General features: G+C 40.2%; 1 protein-coding gene across 4 annotated transcripts; it reads right to left on the bottom strand.

The window, feature by feature from the left end:
• Nucleotides 1-17,560, bottom strand: sfxn5a (sideroflexin 5a). Of its 4 annotated transcripts, XR_009681528.1 has the most exons (15): nt 17,425-17,560; nt 15,615-15,683; nt 14,812-14,889; nt 14,588-14,614; nt 13,649-13,703; nt 13,132-13,157; nt 12,914-12,967; nt 11,971-12,027; nt 11,820-11,885; nt 10,453-10,543; nt 6,801-6,916; nt 6,562-6,647; nt 2,874-2,991; nt 896-1,194; nt 1-795 (listed from the first exon to the last, which is right to left on the bottom strand). XR_009681528.1 is itself a non-coding variant. In XM_061082506.1 (14 exons), exons 1-14 carry the CDS (start codon nt 17,470-17,472, stop codon nt 1,117-1,119), a joined length of 969 nt encoding a protein of 322 aa, XP_060938489.1. In that variant the 5' UTR covers nt 17,473-17,560; the 3' UTR covers nt 1-1,116. The 4 variants fall into 4 exon arrangements, 3 of the variants coding, with proteins under 3 accessions (XP_060938489.1, XP_060938490.1, XP_060938491.1); XM_061082506.1 differs by having other exon boundaries at nt 1-1,194; XM_061082507.1 differs by lacking the exon at nt 6,801-6,916 and having other exon boundaries at nt 1-1,194.

Raw genomic sequence — 17,560 nt, 5'->3', positions numbered from 1 at the left:
ACAGATACTCCAGGACAAGAAGGTTTATGTAGAAAAAAGTATAGACACACAAAAGGCAGAGAAGCAACACAAGGATTTCAAACAACATTTCTTAAGCAAATCTTCTTTTTGACTTTACATCCTCATGATGCATTTGTGTGCAGAGTATTCAAAGTGCAAAGTACTGACCTCTTCAGAACTGTAATATAATAATATGTTTTAATCTTAAGTGTCTTTAGTCGTTATTTCAATAAAGTGTCTTTGAGTTCCTTAAAAAGCGGCATATAAAAACAATTTATCATCATAATTATGGAAATAAAAATGTGTGTGTAAGTGCACTTTAACACATTTTACTGCACAAGAGCAACAGAACCACGTGATTTCAGTTAGAAGAAGCTAAAGCAAATACTGGGATAAAAAGTCACTTAAAAAAAGTCACATTATAATTAGAGGATTTAATACAGATCCTACGTTCACAATTTGCTGTATACACTTTTTTTTTAATCATAGAACAGTATATTAATCAATATTTGATTAAAAAAAGTCAGACCATTAAAACAGTTTTCCAGCATTTGATTCAGGAACAGTCCTGGAAGTTAAGTTTCTATTCCTGACTTTGCTTTAAGTTTACTTCTTCCTGGTGCAACGGTTTTACCTCGTTCAGGCGTCTCAAAATGTTTCCTGCGAAATAATCTGAGAGGTGAAATCCTTCTCTGACATGTTACATGTAGTCCGACACGTGTGAGGTCACAAGGAGACCGAGTTTCTTCACCTTAACAGGTCCGGAGCCAAAAAACAGATAAGAAGCCTTGAAATCTAAAGAGTTCACAAAAATACATTCAGGTCATTTACCCTTATTTCATTCACACTGTTTATATACAATTAAAATTGTCCATAAACATGTTCAGAGCCTCACTTCTATTATTTTCTTTGGCAAGTGTCCATGTTAGAACTTTCTGAGGTGTCATGACTTTCAAAATCACTATTTGTCATCACGTTACTTCTCGATTAACAAACACTATCTTGCTGTAAATTACATGGAATGAACTGCTGCTCCCGTGGAAACGTGTTTGTTAAAATCCTCCAATGCAGAGCAGCGGCGGGTCCCGTGGCGATGTGTCGGGCTGCAGAGATCACTCACAGGCCTTTATTGTATGTCACCATCAGACCATCTGTTGCCATGGCGATCTCCGGCTCTAACCGATTCACGCTGATCTGCGGGAATCAAACAGAACAAAAAGGTCAACGGCGCTAGAGGGAATGTTTGGCACACGACTGTCAGATGTGACAAGTTCATGGTTCCGTGTACGATTCGTCCACAGTCGTCTGGATGAGCAGGGGCGGCGTGAAGATCCGAAACAGTTTCACTCGCAACTAAAGACTTGAAATGTTCTGTGTTTACTGCTAATGTGCAAAGAGAGACAATTTGGCAGATTACAGTCTAATTTGAGGTTTTGAAGCTCCTAATATTTGAACCAGAGACAGATGGCTGTTGGAGTTGTCGGCGGAATCCTAATCAGACATCTTGGTAGGTGTGAAATGGGGAAGTGGGACAAATTGAGTAGGCGGGGGGGCCAGGGGAGCGGGGCATTCACGTTGCTTTTTGGGGAGCTCATTTTTTTCAATCCTCGCGAAAGTGCAAAAAAAAGGGACTTGAGAGAAAAACAGGCCCCTCCGTGTTGGTGGCACATATGTCTGAAGTTTTTTGCCATATGGCTGTCTGGGCTATTTCCAGCGGTAATTAAATCCTAAACATTTTAAAGCCAGAGCTGCTTGGCTTGTGTCGGCAAGTGATTTGGCAGAGAGGAGACAAAGAGAGAGAGAGAGAGAGAGAGAGAGAGAGAGAGAGAGAGAGAGAGAGAGAGAGAGAGAGAGAGAGACGGAGGAGAAAAACAATATGGTGCCGCAGCCAGTTAATGAGAAGAGCGAGGCAGCCGAGCGAGGCTGAAGTCGGAGCTCCGCCCCCGTGAGCCTGGACGCCATCGGACGGCAGGAGAGACTCCGGGCAGATCACAAACAGAGCAGGTTAGGTCTCAGAGGGCTACGCCTCATTAGGATGGGAAACGTTTAAGAGGTCAGGAGAGTCAATCAGTCACTGACACCAGAGTCGTGGCAGATCTGAGGCCAAGTATCATCATTTAAAGACGTAAAAAGAGAAATGAACAATAGGAGCGCGACATACGAGAAGATAATACGTTAAATAATGATTTAATCCGACTGTTTTTACTCTGAGCATCACGGAGGTAAAAGCTCTAAAGGCTCTAAAGTTGGTGGAAAGACCAGATATCTGATATCAGGCCTGTTGTGTTGGTCATGAAAGCTTTGACATTAACTTTCTGATTGTAAAGTATCAAAGAACAAACTAATTATTTAATATCAGAATGAGAATTCTTTTAATTGCCAAGTATATATTCACATACAAGAAATTGCTTTGATGTGGTTGGTGCACATAAATAACAATCAGACATTAAACAACAATATATATATATTGTTGTTTAACAAAAAAAAATATATTGTTTTGTTTTATATATATATATATATATATAAAACAAAACAATATATACAGTGAGATATGGGCACGTACAGTGCTAAGGTGCAGAGATTTTCTGGAATAGGCGGTGACCGTTAATATTCATTTACAAGGAAAACAGCTGTGTGTGTGTGTTGTGTGTAAAAGTAAAAGTAACTCTGGTGACTTGTCAACTGAGGTTAAAATAAAACAACAATATATACAGTAAGAACAGTCAGCAGGAACAGAGACTTTATCAAAATAAATGATGAACATTAAATGGATCCAGACATTTGATTGTTCCCCCTGCAGAAGCTCCAAAGGTGCATTAACACCAAAATATGGATAATAACAATCTCTGGTTATTAAATAACGATGTTTTTACCTGGGACATCTGCGGGAAGAGGCTGATGGCGAGCGGAAGCGCCAGGCCGAAGGCGGCGAGACACACCAGGCTGTGGACGGGCAGGACGAGCCGCCGCTGCCTCTGCAGGACAGGAAGCCTGGTGGGACACAGACCACAGAGACACACAAGATCACTTCACCCACTTTACAGATACACACACATTTCAATACACCGTCCACTCAAACGTCACAGGAACTACAGCTTTAGCAATTAGCATAGCAGCAGTCATCAGGGAAAATTACCATCTGCAAAGAAAACAACCAATTCAAACAGGTTTTTCAATTAAATAATAAAAGAGTGACCGTGGGCAATTCAACCAATTAGGCAGGAATAACAAATATGTGCAAATAAGTTAAGACAAAATGGATGAATATCAAACCTCCACGACAAATAAAAGTCACGACTGTTTGCAGCTAAAAGTCTTAACCCCACAGTCCGAAATTAGGTAGATATTGGTTTAATAATCAAAATGCAGAGGGACTGATGCATTCCTTGTTCATCTGTAAGTTCTCAAAATTTCAAAATTATATAAAACACAAAATGGCTATAACACGACAGATTTAACAGCATCTCTTTATGAACTTTAGCTCTTTAAGCTCTGAGCTTTGATTTCCAGATCTTCACCAACTATAACCTGTTCATAAGTATGAACGATCTGCAGGTCTGATGTTTTTCCTAAAGATCTCAGCGTTATTTCTTTCGAAAGCCACAAAAATATCAAAAAACAATGTAAGAGAAAGTGGGTTTCAAACACACTGGTTCAGTAGTTTTTGCATTATCCCTTTTAACAGTCAGACAAACAGACGATTAAAATAACCACATACTGAACTGTTCCCTAAATAACACTGGATGTGTTCCCAGGAGAGAGTTTAGAGAATTTGACATTTTCATTTTGTAAAATAACCATTTGCTCTGTATGTATGCTTCAATCACAAACTCCCTTTTTTTCAATTAAATAATCAAAGAGTGACTGTGGGCAATTCAACTAATTAGGCAGGAATAACAAATATGTGCAAATAAGTTTAGACAAAATGGATGAATATCAAACCTTCACGACAAATAAAAGTCACTAATATTTGCAGCTAAAAGTCTTAACCCACAGTCAGAAAATAGGTAGATACTCGTTTAATATTAAAGATATCAAAAAACAATGTAAGAAAGTGGGTTTCAAGAACACTGGTTCAGTAGTTTTTGCATGATCCCTTTTAACAGTCAGACAAACAGACGATTAAAACAACCACATACTGAACTGTTCCCTAAATAACACTGGATGTGTTCCCAGGAGAGAGTTTAGAGAATTTTACATTTTCATTTTGTAAAATAACCATTTGATCTGTGTGTATGCTTCAATCACAAACTCCCTTTCCAAATTGCAAGAAATGAGTTTCCTCTGTTAAGCGACTGGGTTATTAAGGGCGTTTTTTTTTAACGTTTTGTCCGACATCTCCAGAAATACATCTTGTGTTCTCAGCCCGTGCTCCTCCTCCCTCCTCCTCCTCCTCCCTCCTCCCTCCTCCCTGGCCTTCGGAGGATAATCCCCTCTTCAGTGTGTGGGACAGCGAGCGCAGCAGGAGCCTGAGAAGGAGCCGCTCCGTCTCTCCTCCACCAGCGACGCCTCTCCCCCTAACGAGGAGAGCTACTGCCTAATGAGGGAGCTCATTAACACATATGGCTGCCATGGTTTAATTAGGCTACACACACACACACATTTATATACACACACACACACATGTGCAGATACACATTTTAGGGAACTGGATTAGAGAGAGAAGAGGCAGGTTGTGAGATATGTGAGAAGGTTTTGGGCACAAGTGTGAGTTTGAAAACTGTCAAATCAGGTGAAAATTTTGAGTTGATCTCAAATTAATGATAATTTCATGCAAAACTGACTGAATTCACGTGGTCTGAATAACATGGGCTGACGTCTTACTCAGGTTTAACTGTTTACATGAACCAGGAAGAAGTCTGGAGCTGCGCCGGAGACGTGTGTCGTCTCAAAGATGGAAACAACAACATGCCAGTGAATGAAAACCTCCATCATGACCTGATAACAGCTTCAGTTGCAGTTCTACTTGTAGAAGTTAGTTTTTTTCTGACCAAAACATCTACGAGTAAACAGAACAGCACCTGTGCCGAGGCCCAAATCAAGAAAACATCTCAGATATCAGTCACCTCTGTATGATAAATGAATTACTTCTTGGGAAATTGTTGAAAATGTAAAAACACACACCCTGTATCACAATGTAAAAAAATCCTTTGTCTGGATCTGGAAAACAAGGGGGAAAAAAAGGTGTATTGTGTAAATGTGAATTATTTGTAAGAGTCAGGAAACTACACATCCCATAAACCATTGCGGATGATCCATTTCTGACAACTTCCAGCGCTTCTTCTTGAATTTTACCTTTTCCACCGCATCACTAAAAAGTAACAGAACGAAACGCTGAACCATCCGATCGTGATTTCCGGGATTGTGGCAAACGTTTCCATGGTAACCGCGAGCCTCACCGATCCGAGACGTTACGTGACATCACACGGACCCTGAAACAAATATCACTGTTTGGTAGTTTGTGGTGAGTCTACCTCGGATGGTTATAATTTTATGGCTGGTCATCAAAATGTCTTTTCAGAAAACGAATGGGATTTCTACTTGTGGAACCAGGCTGTTGAGCTAAATGCTTTTGAACACACTTGTGGGTCTGAAGCTTCTCACAGCTGCTGAAGCACAGAAAGGACAGAACCTGCTGTCACTGCTCGGGATCGGCTCTCAGCGGTGTCATCGATCATCGGGGGGCCGCCCGGGGGGCCCGACGCTCCCCCCTTGTTCTCGCTCTATTGAGAGCCAGTGAAGGCGAGCTGACATGGAGGATAACTCAGCACTACTCACCTGCAACCAAAGCCAACCTCACCCACCCCCTGCCTTTCCCTCCCTCTCTCCCTCCCTTCCCAGCCAGGAATCCCAAACACACCTGGGCAGCTGGCCGGAGCCGCCGCATTCCTCGGCACGGCGCAGGCACGGCGAGGAATCACTTGTCCACGTGAACACAAGGCGTCATTAAGAGGTCGTTACAGTCGTATCGCACAGCGCTGGACCTCGGTGGTGGAGAGGGATCAGCGAGCGCGTGGGCCAATCAGAGCGCAGCAGCTCTGAGGACAAAGCGATCTGAGACACTTTTTCATTGTCAATTGTCGTTCAGGACTCATGTGCACGTGGGAGTTAATCTGATTATTGGATGAGAATGACAAAAAGTTTTTTTTGCAACTTTAATTATGCCATTAAAGCCATTATTAACTTTTTAAAATAAAAAATCGACTTTATAAAGTTGATGACAGACTTCTTGCTGATTTTTGCGACATAGGATGGGAAAAGAAATCCATCAGAGCACAGACAACTTGCCCAATAGAGCCACATCAAATTACACACGTTCATAGATATCGGTCCCTTAAATATCAAGATCCATGAATTATTCTTTGGCAATGTTAAAGAAATAAAAAATTGGGGAAATAAACCAGTGTTTCTGTGGATAATCGATGGACGTTTTCCTGCATGAAATCAAGTTTCGCCTGGACATTAACAGGAAAATGTTCCCTCATCGTCAATAACCCTTGAATCTCGTCGTCTCTTCCAACTTTTGAAATTTTGAATATCAAGTGATGAAGCGTTTCTTACTTTTCCAGCATTGACATGATCAGTGGAGGGAGCAGCAGGATGGGCATGGGCAGCACCACTCGGGTCAGGGCCGTCTCCATAAGGGCCTGATGTAAAAAATCACAACACAACATGTTTAAACAAGTCCTACTTAGGTGTGAACTTCATACCTTGTCATTTACACTGTTGCATTCACCAACATGAGAGTGTTAATCACAGGATAATTTTACACCAGATATTTAGAGAGTAAATCCACCCACATGCCTGGCAGCGACTCGGGATGTTCCCACCAGGTTCCCGTGGTCGTCGAGCACGCTGATGCCCTCCGACAGCTCCGAGTGCCTCATGAGCAGCACGTTGCAGACGTTTGCACTCGCTGCAGAGGCGTGAGAACGTTTTTTTAAAAAAAGGAGCAAAGTGAAACGCACGTATTTAGTCGTTTCACGAATGAGCATATTGTGTTTTCACCCTCCAGGCTGGGTGCAAGACAAGCAGGCGACTCGAGATGCTGGCGGAGGGTATTTAAAGATTCACCAGGCTGACTGAACGGATAGAGGATAGAGGATGTATCAGTGATTTCAATATCATTCAATAACTATACAAAGATCACAACGATATTTTCAGTTGACAAAATTATCATTTCATGAAGATGAGATAATGGGTTTTGACAGCTTATATGAAGAATGTGTTCCATGTGACAGAACTAGGGCTGGGCAAGTTAACTCGTTTTAATCGAGTAAACTCATCACTTATTTAACTCAGACAATTATTTTATCTCGCATTAACTCAGGTTTGATTATTTATTGTTTTATTGTGAAAGTCAGGCTTTTATTTTGTGAAAGTCTGTTGCTGACTGCTGCAGAACCGGAAAAAAGAAAATAATTGGAGGATAAACAACCATGGATAAGGGTACGGAGCTTTTACATGGCCATTTTCATTCTAAAGTTCTTCCAGACGGCGGAGTCGACAGAACCAAAGTAATTTGTAGCCACTGCCAAGGTGAATTTTCTTATCACCGGAGTACTTCCAGTCTAAAATATCACCTGAATGCAAAACACACAGTTGATATCAGCAAATCACTCAACGAAACAGCAAGTGGAGCGAGGCTTCGGCAGACTACGTTAGACGCATTAGCTTTCATGTCATCCATCTTTATTTATGAGCGATGACACTGACAGGCATCTAGTGCTAACATTAAATAACATTAAGACTTAAGACTTTTTCTTTACACGTTACATTACTGTCAGAATTGCTTAATAAATACAAAATGAGATGTTAACACTTCACAGCTCACATGCTAATTTACATACGAATATTTGCAGCAGGGAGGAGTATAGATTTTTCATAACGAAGAGGATAACATTAAAGCCCTGGCAGTGGCATTGAGCTTTAATTTTGTATTTGCTTTGATAACATTGTTAAGTTGAGATTTACACTGAATATTTTATTTAACTGCTACTGTATTAAATGCTGATGTTAAAAGTGTTTGCACAACAAATGTTATGGCACTTTCGTTCATATGGCAGAACATTGAAAATAAAATTGCGCTATACACTACTTTTTAATTCATTATTGGATTTTGCGTATACAAATGCGATCAATCGTGATTAATCAGGGAAATCATGCGATTAATCGCGATTAAAACTTTTAATCGTTGCCCAGCCCTAGACAGAACCAATTCAATTTTTGCTCTGGATCGAAACAAGGGAGCGGATCCAGAAACTTTTCATCACACTGAGGAAATATTTTATAACATAGTTTCACCAATGTCACAGGAAACAACTCATGGATCTTGATGAAGGGATTCAGGGATATTTCAGGGACTGGTAAAAAAAAAATCTGGATCTCGCTGATGATTTCCCGCTGCTGTATGGCAATACATTTTAATCTGGGTCCGGCAATTGTTTTATCACTTTCTTTAACATTGTGTCTGTAAAACACTGAACCTGTTTATCCTCTGCTCACAGAAAATGTCTAAATATTGTACATCACAGTCATTTTGTGTCGTTCTTCACAAACCAACTAAACGTCAAGTCGGCTGAAACTCAAATCAGCGACGGACAACGTAACCAAGGCGACGGACGGAGCAACAAACAGCAGCAACGCTCCCCTGGGATTTATTCACGGGAGCCAAAATGAACACAAATGTATGTTAATATAGATGATCCTTTCTCCTTGACTCTAATAGGAATAAGAAAAACTCATTTTAGAGTTTAATGTTGGCGCCTCGAGCTTTTTTAATTTAAGACAACAGCGTTCAGACTTATCTTGACTAAGAGCTGCAGGGCTGCAGGTCGCTTTGTGAAGCGAATTCAATTGACTGAGCAAATCGCTCTTTTTACCTACAAGGGTTTTTTTTGTACAATTAATAGACAGACAGATAGTAGAATTATAGAAAGGAATAACAAATACCACAATAAACAGCTCAAAAATGTAAAAACCTGTTTGTAATTTAATTATTTAAGGCATCAAAGTAATTATAAAACTGAAGTGATTAAGTGTGTGCAGCTAAATGCTGAAATATGTGGATTTAATTTGTAATTATTTGAAATAATTACATTTCTGTATATTCTAACTGTCACCTAATACCCTGTGGTACACTCACGGAAATCCAAGAACTTTTCACATAATTACTTCCTAAATATCACAAATAATGACGAATAATTTCAGAAGACAAGCAATTAACTGTCCCCATAAATTTATGGCAGCGCGGCGTTTCCTCCCGTTAAGGTCTTCATCATCTAATTGAATGACAGGCCGCTGCTTGATTAGGTTATTACAAATAAATCTAGCCTTAAGTAAGCAAACATAATCAAGCGGGTGAAAATTCAAACAGCACTTTGCTTTCACTCGCTTCAATTAGCCGTTTTAATTACCTTTTATATGGGGCTACCACAACAACGGCAGCAACAACAATGAACAAACAGAAATCAGGTAAATGAGGCCTTGACATAGACGCCACTTTAGGGGTAATTATCCAATTTGTTTGCGGCAGCAGAGTTCTAACAAGCAGCCAATTACCAGGCAAAGGCTGCACTGTGGAAACCTGTTGATTTAATTAGAAGAACCGCCATGGTAAGGAAGGGGGGCAGGCAAACAATTTAATTATGAGCCAGCAGCCTGGGGCATTCTGGGACACGGGTCTATACCCCTGGGTGCGACTGTGTGTTTGCCAGAGAGTGACATGAGGATCAGCTTTGTGGCTCCACACGCGTCTGAAAGAGTGAGCTCACAAAACGTGTCGGAGGAAAACGGAGATTAATAAGGATCAGAGCAGGTATAAAAGTACAAACTACATTTGTAATATTGGAATTTCTCTAATTTTGTGCATCATGACGAGAAATAAGCGCTACGGGAAAATGGGTGTCAAAACATCCAATTTAATTAAAATTCTAAATCAGTCTCAGCTGTCAATCACATAACAAACTATACCAAACCTACTGGAGAAATTAACACAAAGCTCAGTGTGATAAGAAGACCCTAAAATGATGGAAATCATCTTTTTTATTTGACGTGTATTTCAACATTTTTGTTTGGTCCATGTCCCATCCATGAACATGGAGGAGGTGGGGTTTATGACATACTACAGCCAGCCACCAGGGGTGCTTTGGCTTCACTTTAGGGAGCTGTCATGTCATCCATCTTTATTTATGAGCGATGACACTGACAGTCATCTAGTGCTATTAAATAACATTAAGATTACACGTTACATTACAGACAGTATTGCTTAATAAATACAAAATGAGATGTTAACACTTCACAGCTCACATGCTAATTTACATACGAATATTTGCAGCAACTGATCCTCCTACTTTGATCCGTTTGTTCAATTCTAGAACAAATCCACAGGTTTGAAGTAATATTATTCAGTGTTGAACTGGTGCAGTGTTTCACGGAGCTGTTTGAACTCACCCACTGCTGGGAAGGGGATGAACCTCTGCACCAGCAGCCTGCTTGTTGGGCTGAAGCCATTTGCTTTCTGGAGTAACAAGTTCAACCCGACCTTAAAAAAAACAAACAAAAACACAAGTTGTAGACAAATCACAAATAAAAAAAAAAGGTTTCCCATGTTTAACCATATTTTGAAACCATGAAATCTGGTTTTTAGTTTGAGTGTCGAGTCACAAACGGGAGAAAGTGACCAAAATGTGTGTTTCTGTGCATAAACAATTAATTGAGTGACTTCCCGTGTATTCCCACTAACGGCTGTGATCGAGGTGCAATGCGTCTTTAATAAAACACCAACTACAGCCTCCAGCTCCACGCAGCACGGCAGGGGGCCATCACCGGAGCGGACGTTTAATTGGAGAGCTCCTGGCCCCCCCCTGGTTCGTCGTTCCGCCCTCCAGACACCCCACGTTTTTTTTTTCTTTCTTTCCTCCGGCTATTTCCATTGTCAGGCCTGAGAGCAGCAGCCGGATCAGCCCCCGGCCGGAGCAGTAATTGGCTCGGTTTGAGCCCCATGTCAGGCGAGTGTGTGAAGGTGTATTATGCTCTTTAAACACGAGTCTTTAATGGCAAAAAGGTCAGAAAATTGTGATATCAACTGGTATTTTCACGACAGGTTGACTCAACGTCTTTAAATTTCTCCCTTTGTCTGTCAAAATAATTGAAGACATTTGATTTTTGACCAAAATAAAGTATTTAAAGAAATCCAGATTAATAATATTCAGGAAATGTTGGGAGCAACAATATAATAATAATAATAAATACTTAGTTAGACAGGTTAGAAAGTGCAATACAAAATATAAGTACTAATATATTATAAAAGCATATATAACAGAATATGGCTTAATTTATAATAATATTTATAGAGCACTTTTCAAAACGAAGTAGAAGTATAAGTATGTAAGTATAATATAACAAACAATAATAATGTACTTCCCTCTGAATTTAAACATTTGTGTTCTTGTTCAGCATTTTGTACTTAGTGTTATAAATGTTATTATTATTATTATAAATTAACCAATAAGTGTATATGTAGGTATAATCTATTTGTATTTTGTGAATAATAATAATAATAATAATAATAATAATTTTATTGATCAATATTACAGAATAATAATAACCTGGCAGCCCAAGTAAATTCGTGAATATTACTTCTGGAAAGGGACTTAAAAGAAGAATCACTCAATCGATGGATAGATATCGTGTCCATACAGATTTACACGGACACAGATACGACATATCGGTCGACCCCCGCTTTAAAAGATGGACCAGTCGACACGATGGATCAGTCGGTGACTCAGCTGTTTAGTGTGACGTCACATTGTACTCACAGCGATGGAGACGGCGCTGGTCACAGCTCCCAGGAAGCCCAGGACGAACCTGGATGCTGGAGCCGGCTGGAGTGAGAGTGTAAAACAATGTGAGAGCAGTTAACAGAGCTCAGCCTCATCCATGTGGGATCTGTGCAGGATGTGTCGTCACCTTGGAGGCGTTGCGGTTGCAGAAGTTAACGCAGGCGTTGTGACTCTGGTTTAACGACTGTGGAAAAAGAAGGCAGAGTCAACAGAGGGATAAACTTATCATGCGCTGATGATGATGTTATTTATGTCTATGATGACAGGTGCTACATCCAGCTTCATATGTCAGATCACAGGTCGTCTCTTCGTATAATGAGTTGAACATTCTGGATCTTAGGTGAACACACGTCTTCATTACGAGCTTTGAGGATTCCTCGAGGAGGTGAAACCACTGAACGCTGATAGTTGGTATTAAATCACAGAAATCTAGACAATGACTTCTTCATCTCACACCTGCAGTATATCTATTAGTTTCTTTACATCAAAACCAGAGTCGTGACATTTGATTATCCTTCAAAATGTGCTTAGAGGAAACTGCCAACAAGATATGACATAAACGAATGTGTTAAACTTACAAAATTATCAAATGGATCTGACGTGGATGTTATTATTTGATCAAAGCTAATGGTTCGCTTCATATTGAAGTTATGAGATCGTCTGAAAGCTAATTTTGTGGCTTTTGTTTTCACGCTGGCATCTCACTGTCGTATATTTGTTTTCTCAAACTGTCACTTCACTGCTTTCAGAGCATGTTGGCACTGGACGGGTGTGGGAAACTGTCTGGCTGAGAAACACTGGAAGGTTTACAGGAACATAGTGTCCTCATGAAAAAATACGTTTAATTCAATTGAGTTAAAGACATTTTCTTTATAATATTACCAGTGCACTGCCCGTTTTAATCACGTGTGGGATAATCTGTTTGCCCTGCCCGAGGTGATGCTACCGAGGCTACATCCATCCTACCTGGTTTATCTGCAATGAAGATTTTATTTCAATGATTTTGCCTGTTTGTGTTAAAGTTGCTAATATTTAACGTAACGCATAATAAAATCGGAAAAAGTGTTAACCTGCCAGAAGATAGTTGATGCCAATGTTTGATTTGGGAGAAGGAGACCAACAACCTGCACAAAGAAAGAAAAACACTTTGATTAAAAGAAAAATATATATAAATATATGTATATTCAGATTCATGTCAGTGTACAATATGTAGCAGTGGGATAAACTTCTTTACAGCCTTATTTTGGTGAAGTTGCAATAGATATAAAGATGAAGAAAGAGACCTTACCACTGGGGTGCCGAATGGAATGTAACCTATTAACAGAGAGTAAGTGTCATCATTGTTTGCTTTGAGGTCATTCTGCTGATTTATGATTTGTAATATTCCTAGTCTTTGTAAAGAGATTTTCCTATAAATCACTTTTACATTTAGAAACACAACAGTTCCGTTTCCCTTCGCTAAGTCTGCGGAGTCGAGGTCTGACAGATTTTGCGGCTACGTACGATCCGTGTTGCATATCTAGAACTCCATGTCGGTCCTAACAAGTTAATCGCTCCTGTCTGTGACGGTGAGAATTTGAGACCGGACCAAAAATGATGGTGTTTGCTTGCTTATTCAGAACTTCTCCGTCGCCGTGGGAGATGGATTTTAATCAGCGCCCTGCTGAGTTTGACCTTTTCCAGGCCAGAGACAACCTGAAGAGCCCCGTGGAGATGTGACAGTTCCCAGGGTGAACGACACCTCCACGTCGGAGCGTATAACAAGGCCGCACTTCGCCCAGGGCTTCCACACCCAGCTACTGTACCCGACATCCGAAAGGGCATGAGGATCTTCTCCCCGGTGTCAGGGTGGATGATGGCCTGTAATAAGAACATGGTGATCAGAGTCAGACGATAACGAGTGCAGGATGGTTCGGGATAGTTAAGTTCTAACAGATTGAGAAGAAGAGCTTTGATGTTGCGCTAAAATCTGGGGGAGTTTTACATGTTCTTGAAAACTAAATAATAAGATCTATGTAAAGTTATTGTTTCAGGCTCCTGTAAATGTGTATGTGCACTGGGACTTTATTTTTTTTTCTGTGTTGATTTAAGTCAATCATAGACTTTACTGAATATAAAGATTTTATTGAATAAGGCCATCTTGCACTTTACAACTATATCAATAGAGATGTATTTAATACACCATGAGGAGAAAATGATCACTGAGATTTGAGTGTTTTCTAAATGTGAATTAAAAAAAGTTTAAATTGGTCATTACATGAACATATTAAAGCTGTGGATAAATTCTAGAAATATTGAAAAAGGCTCAATATCATACAAGTACTAATAATGTTTTTTATAATAAACACCAGATTGATCACACATATCATTTTTATGTTATTGTCTGTCTATATGATATTGAACAGAGTCTTCTGTTGCTTGGACTCCTGCAGTTCAGTGACTGGCAGAAATCTTCACATGCTTCTAATTGGCACTGGAGTCCAATCCACTCGTCTGCTTTACTGAAGGATTTTTTTGTTCTTGCTTCATCATTTCAGTAATTTTTCAAATCAGCATCTCCATGTTCCACTCCGCTGCATGTTTGCTGTATAAACAGGTCACTGTTGAGATGAGGTGAAAGGAGGGCTGTCCGATTTGTTTGCTCGTTCACTGACACACTTCAGATCTCTATCTTCAGCCCGTGGGCTTGTTGTGGCAGCTTGTGTTTGTCAGTGACTGAGAGGGAAAGTGATCAAACATCTCACCTGCTTTACTTTCTGAGCTTTCCAAAGCTGAAGAGATAAAGAAAAACATTGTCAAGAAATTAAAAACATATCTAAAAGCATTTATTGGCCTATTTAAGAAGAAACTTGTAAACTGCTCTGAAGTCATAGAGAGGATATTTATTTTTGGTTGAGAGGTTATTTTATTTTTCTGACTTCAACAAACTTGGACCACAAAGACTCGAGTTGAGATTGTGAGTCTTCACCTGAGCGTCAGTGACTCCGGGCGGCAGAGTTCCTTGTTTGAAACGATCGAGCAGCGCCACACACTCCTGGAGTCGTCTCTACATTCACCCAGAAAACAAAAGATGGTGTAAAACATGAAGTCAGGACAGTTTCTCCTTCAGATTTTTTACCGAGCTCAGATTATATCTTCCTGATATTCTCTGCTGTTTATGCTGCACAGCTCAACTTGCAGTAATTGCGCTTCACTAAAACTTTCATGCTGATTTCCAGTCGACAAATGAGTTTGCTAAAAGGTAATGAGCGGCTTTCTGTGGCGTGATCATTGTCTAATGTTGAACTGAATGCAAGGTCATGTGGCCCAATTTGCTCTAATGAGCTTGTGTGTGTGTGTGTGTGTGTGAGAGATCGTTTGCTAAATCACATCTATCCCTGTTCCCCTCTCGTCATTAGGGGCAAGTCGAGGCTACGCCTGGCCCAGCAGGGGGCAAGATGTGTGTGTGTGTCTGTGTGTGAGAGTGTGTGTGAGTGTGAGAGTGTGAGTGTGAGAGCCTGTGTGCGCGTACACTCTCTCCACCCATCACAGCTGCCCCACTTGTCCACACCTCATCACATCCTCGGAGCTACTCCCTCTATTACTGTCACCAAAGAGCCTGCTAACGGCTTCATTACCCAGAGATCCACAGCGCTGAAGACTCTGTGAGCAAGATGATCACAACACAGCCGAGACCGGGAGAAAGGTCAGGATGTGTTTAGAGAGAGAACGGCCTGGAAACCAGAAAACACATGGGTAGAAAACACAGAGGTGATGCATGAGTCTGTGTACCTCCGTCACAAACAGGGTGCTGGGGTCAATCACATCCAGGAAGTGTCTGAAGCGACCAAACAAGGTGTTCTACAAAGAAACAGAAAGCACATGACGATGACAAAGACACATCGAAAACACACATCACCACCAGCGAGACGGGAGTCACGAGATGCATCAGGTCAGAATCAGAATTCTTTAATTGCCAAGTATATTTGCACATACAGGAAATTACCTTGGTCAACTTTACAACTTCAATTTCAACGTGAAATCAAAGGAATATCTGAGCTGGGATGGAAAAGTTCAGAGAATCTAACAATAAAAAGGTCAGAAAGTGTTTCAGACGGTGGATTGTTGGGTCGGGGGGGTGGGGGGGGGGGGATCCCAGCTGATCCCACAGCGTGCCAGCTGTTTCAACACACCAGGTGGAGCCTCCTCATTAATCCTTCGACTCACTGTTTCTTATCTTTTAAAGGAGCCAAATCTACTCGCACCATTTGCAATTACTTCCTATGATGACTGCACCACAAACACCTTCCCGTCATTTATTCATTACCGAGCATAAGGAACAATTAATAATAATTTGGAAATACAGCAGCGCACCACTCAGCCTTGTGAGCCCCCCCCTTCAAACGCCAGTTTAATTACACTAACTGTTAATTTTGGATGAAAATCTGCTCAGTGACTCAAGGTAGCGTCTTGTTATTTCCTGAACATATGGATGGAAGGAATAGTTTTATACATCTGTTAAATTATATTTCACACGAGTTTCACTCAAACTCGACCAGTTTGAAAACTGTAAATAAAGATGGACGACGCGACAGCTGCACAAAAAGTGAGGCCAAAGCTTTTCGACTGCAGCTAAGGTCACAAACCTGATCCATGTTAGTGGATGGAACATGAGGAAAAAACTAAAAGGTTTTTTTTCCAACGATGAATAATGTCATCATAGGTAGTTATTATTACACATGTTTGTTCAAGTGTTTGCATTTCTGATAATGATTAGTTATTTGATGATATAAAAACAGGGTGAAACATAATTATTGACGGCTGACTTCCTTTTTGTCCAACAGGAGGAAGTGGAGACGTGTCGTCCATCCTTATTTAAAGAGGCTAAATTCCTACAAGTTTTTATACATTTGTATTTTAGAATATTGACAGGGGCCAAAGGGCTATTTGAGCCTTTTGTATGAATAACATAACAAGTTGAACTTTAAACTCATTCACTCCGGTTCATGAACTCTCAAGTCCAAACAGATCAAGAGACTTTAACACACAGAAAAGCAACATTTCTACAGTTTAAAATTTGTGTTATTCACGAACAAAGAATTGTTTGTTTAATTGTAACAATGTATCTTATTCTTTTCAGTCGTTTGTTTAATAGTAACAATGTATCTTGTTCTTTTCAGTCGTTTGTTTAATAGTAACAATGTATCTTATTCTTTTCAGTCATTTGTTTAATTGAAACAATGTATCTTATTTTTTCTTAACAAACTATTTCTATGTATAATCATGGAACCAACCATATTATAGCTAATGTTGACTTACGGAGTGTAGACTGTTTCTAAAAGTTTCTTACCTGAACTACGTTGTTAGACAGACAGACAGACAGACACACAGGACGACAGTGAGACAAAGAGACAGACAGATATTTTATTGACTGTCATTTTTGACAGAAATTCTCCTTTTGACAGGGTTCAACAATAACTCCTTAAACATGGAGAACACACAGTACATAGTAAAAACGACATGCAGGTGAAACAGTTAGTTTAGACACATGAGTTCAGTTCCTGGTTTGAGACGTGACACGAGTTAAAAACTAAACTGGTACCTGGTTGAAACGAGACTTCCCGAACTGGAAGCTCTGGAGTTCGGACATGTTCTTCAGCGACTGTGTCTCAAAAGCAGAAAAAAAAATACAAAACCCTGCAGCTGCGCGACCTGAGACTGGAACTCGACGATCAGCT

Source organism: Limanda limanda, chromosome 12, assembly GCF_963576545.1.
Source record: "Limanda limanda chromosome 12, fLimLim1.1, whole genome shotgun sequence".
Classification (NCBI taxonomy): Eukaryota; Metazoa; Chordata; class Actinopteri; order Pleuronectiformes; family Pleuronectidae; genus Limanda; species Limanda limanda.
Note: the sequence above shows the minus strand (reverse complement) of the source record. Positions and strands in the feature narration are given on the sequence as shown.

What these genes read in the sequence shown, in the direction of transcription:
- sfxn5a (XM_061082506.1), bottom strand. Translation starts at nt 17,472, where the DNA reads ATGTCCGAACTCCAGAGCTTCCAGTTCGGGAAGTCTCGTTTCAACCAG. An exon ending in CATGCCCTTTCGGATGTCGG is followed by an intron (nt 13,158 to 13,648) that starts GTACAGTAGCTG and finishes CTCTGTTAATAG; the next exon opens with GTTACATTCCATTCGGCACC. An exon ending in TTCCATTCGGCACCCCAGTG is followed by an intron (nt 12,968 to 13,131) that starts GTAAGGTCTCTT and finishes TTCTTTGTGCAG; the next exon opens with GTTGTTGGTCTCCTTCTCCC.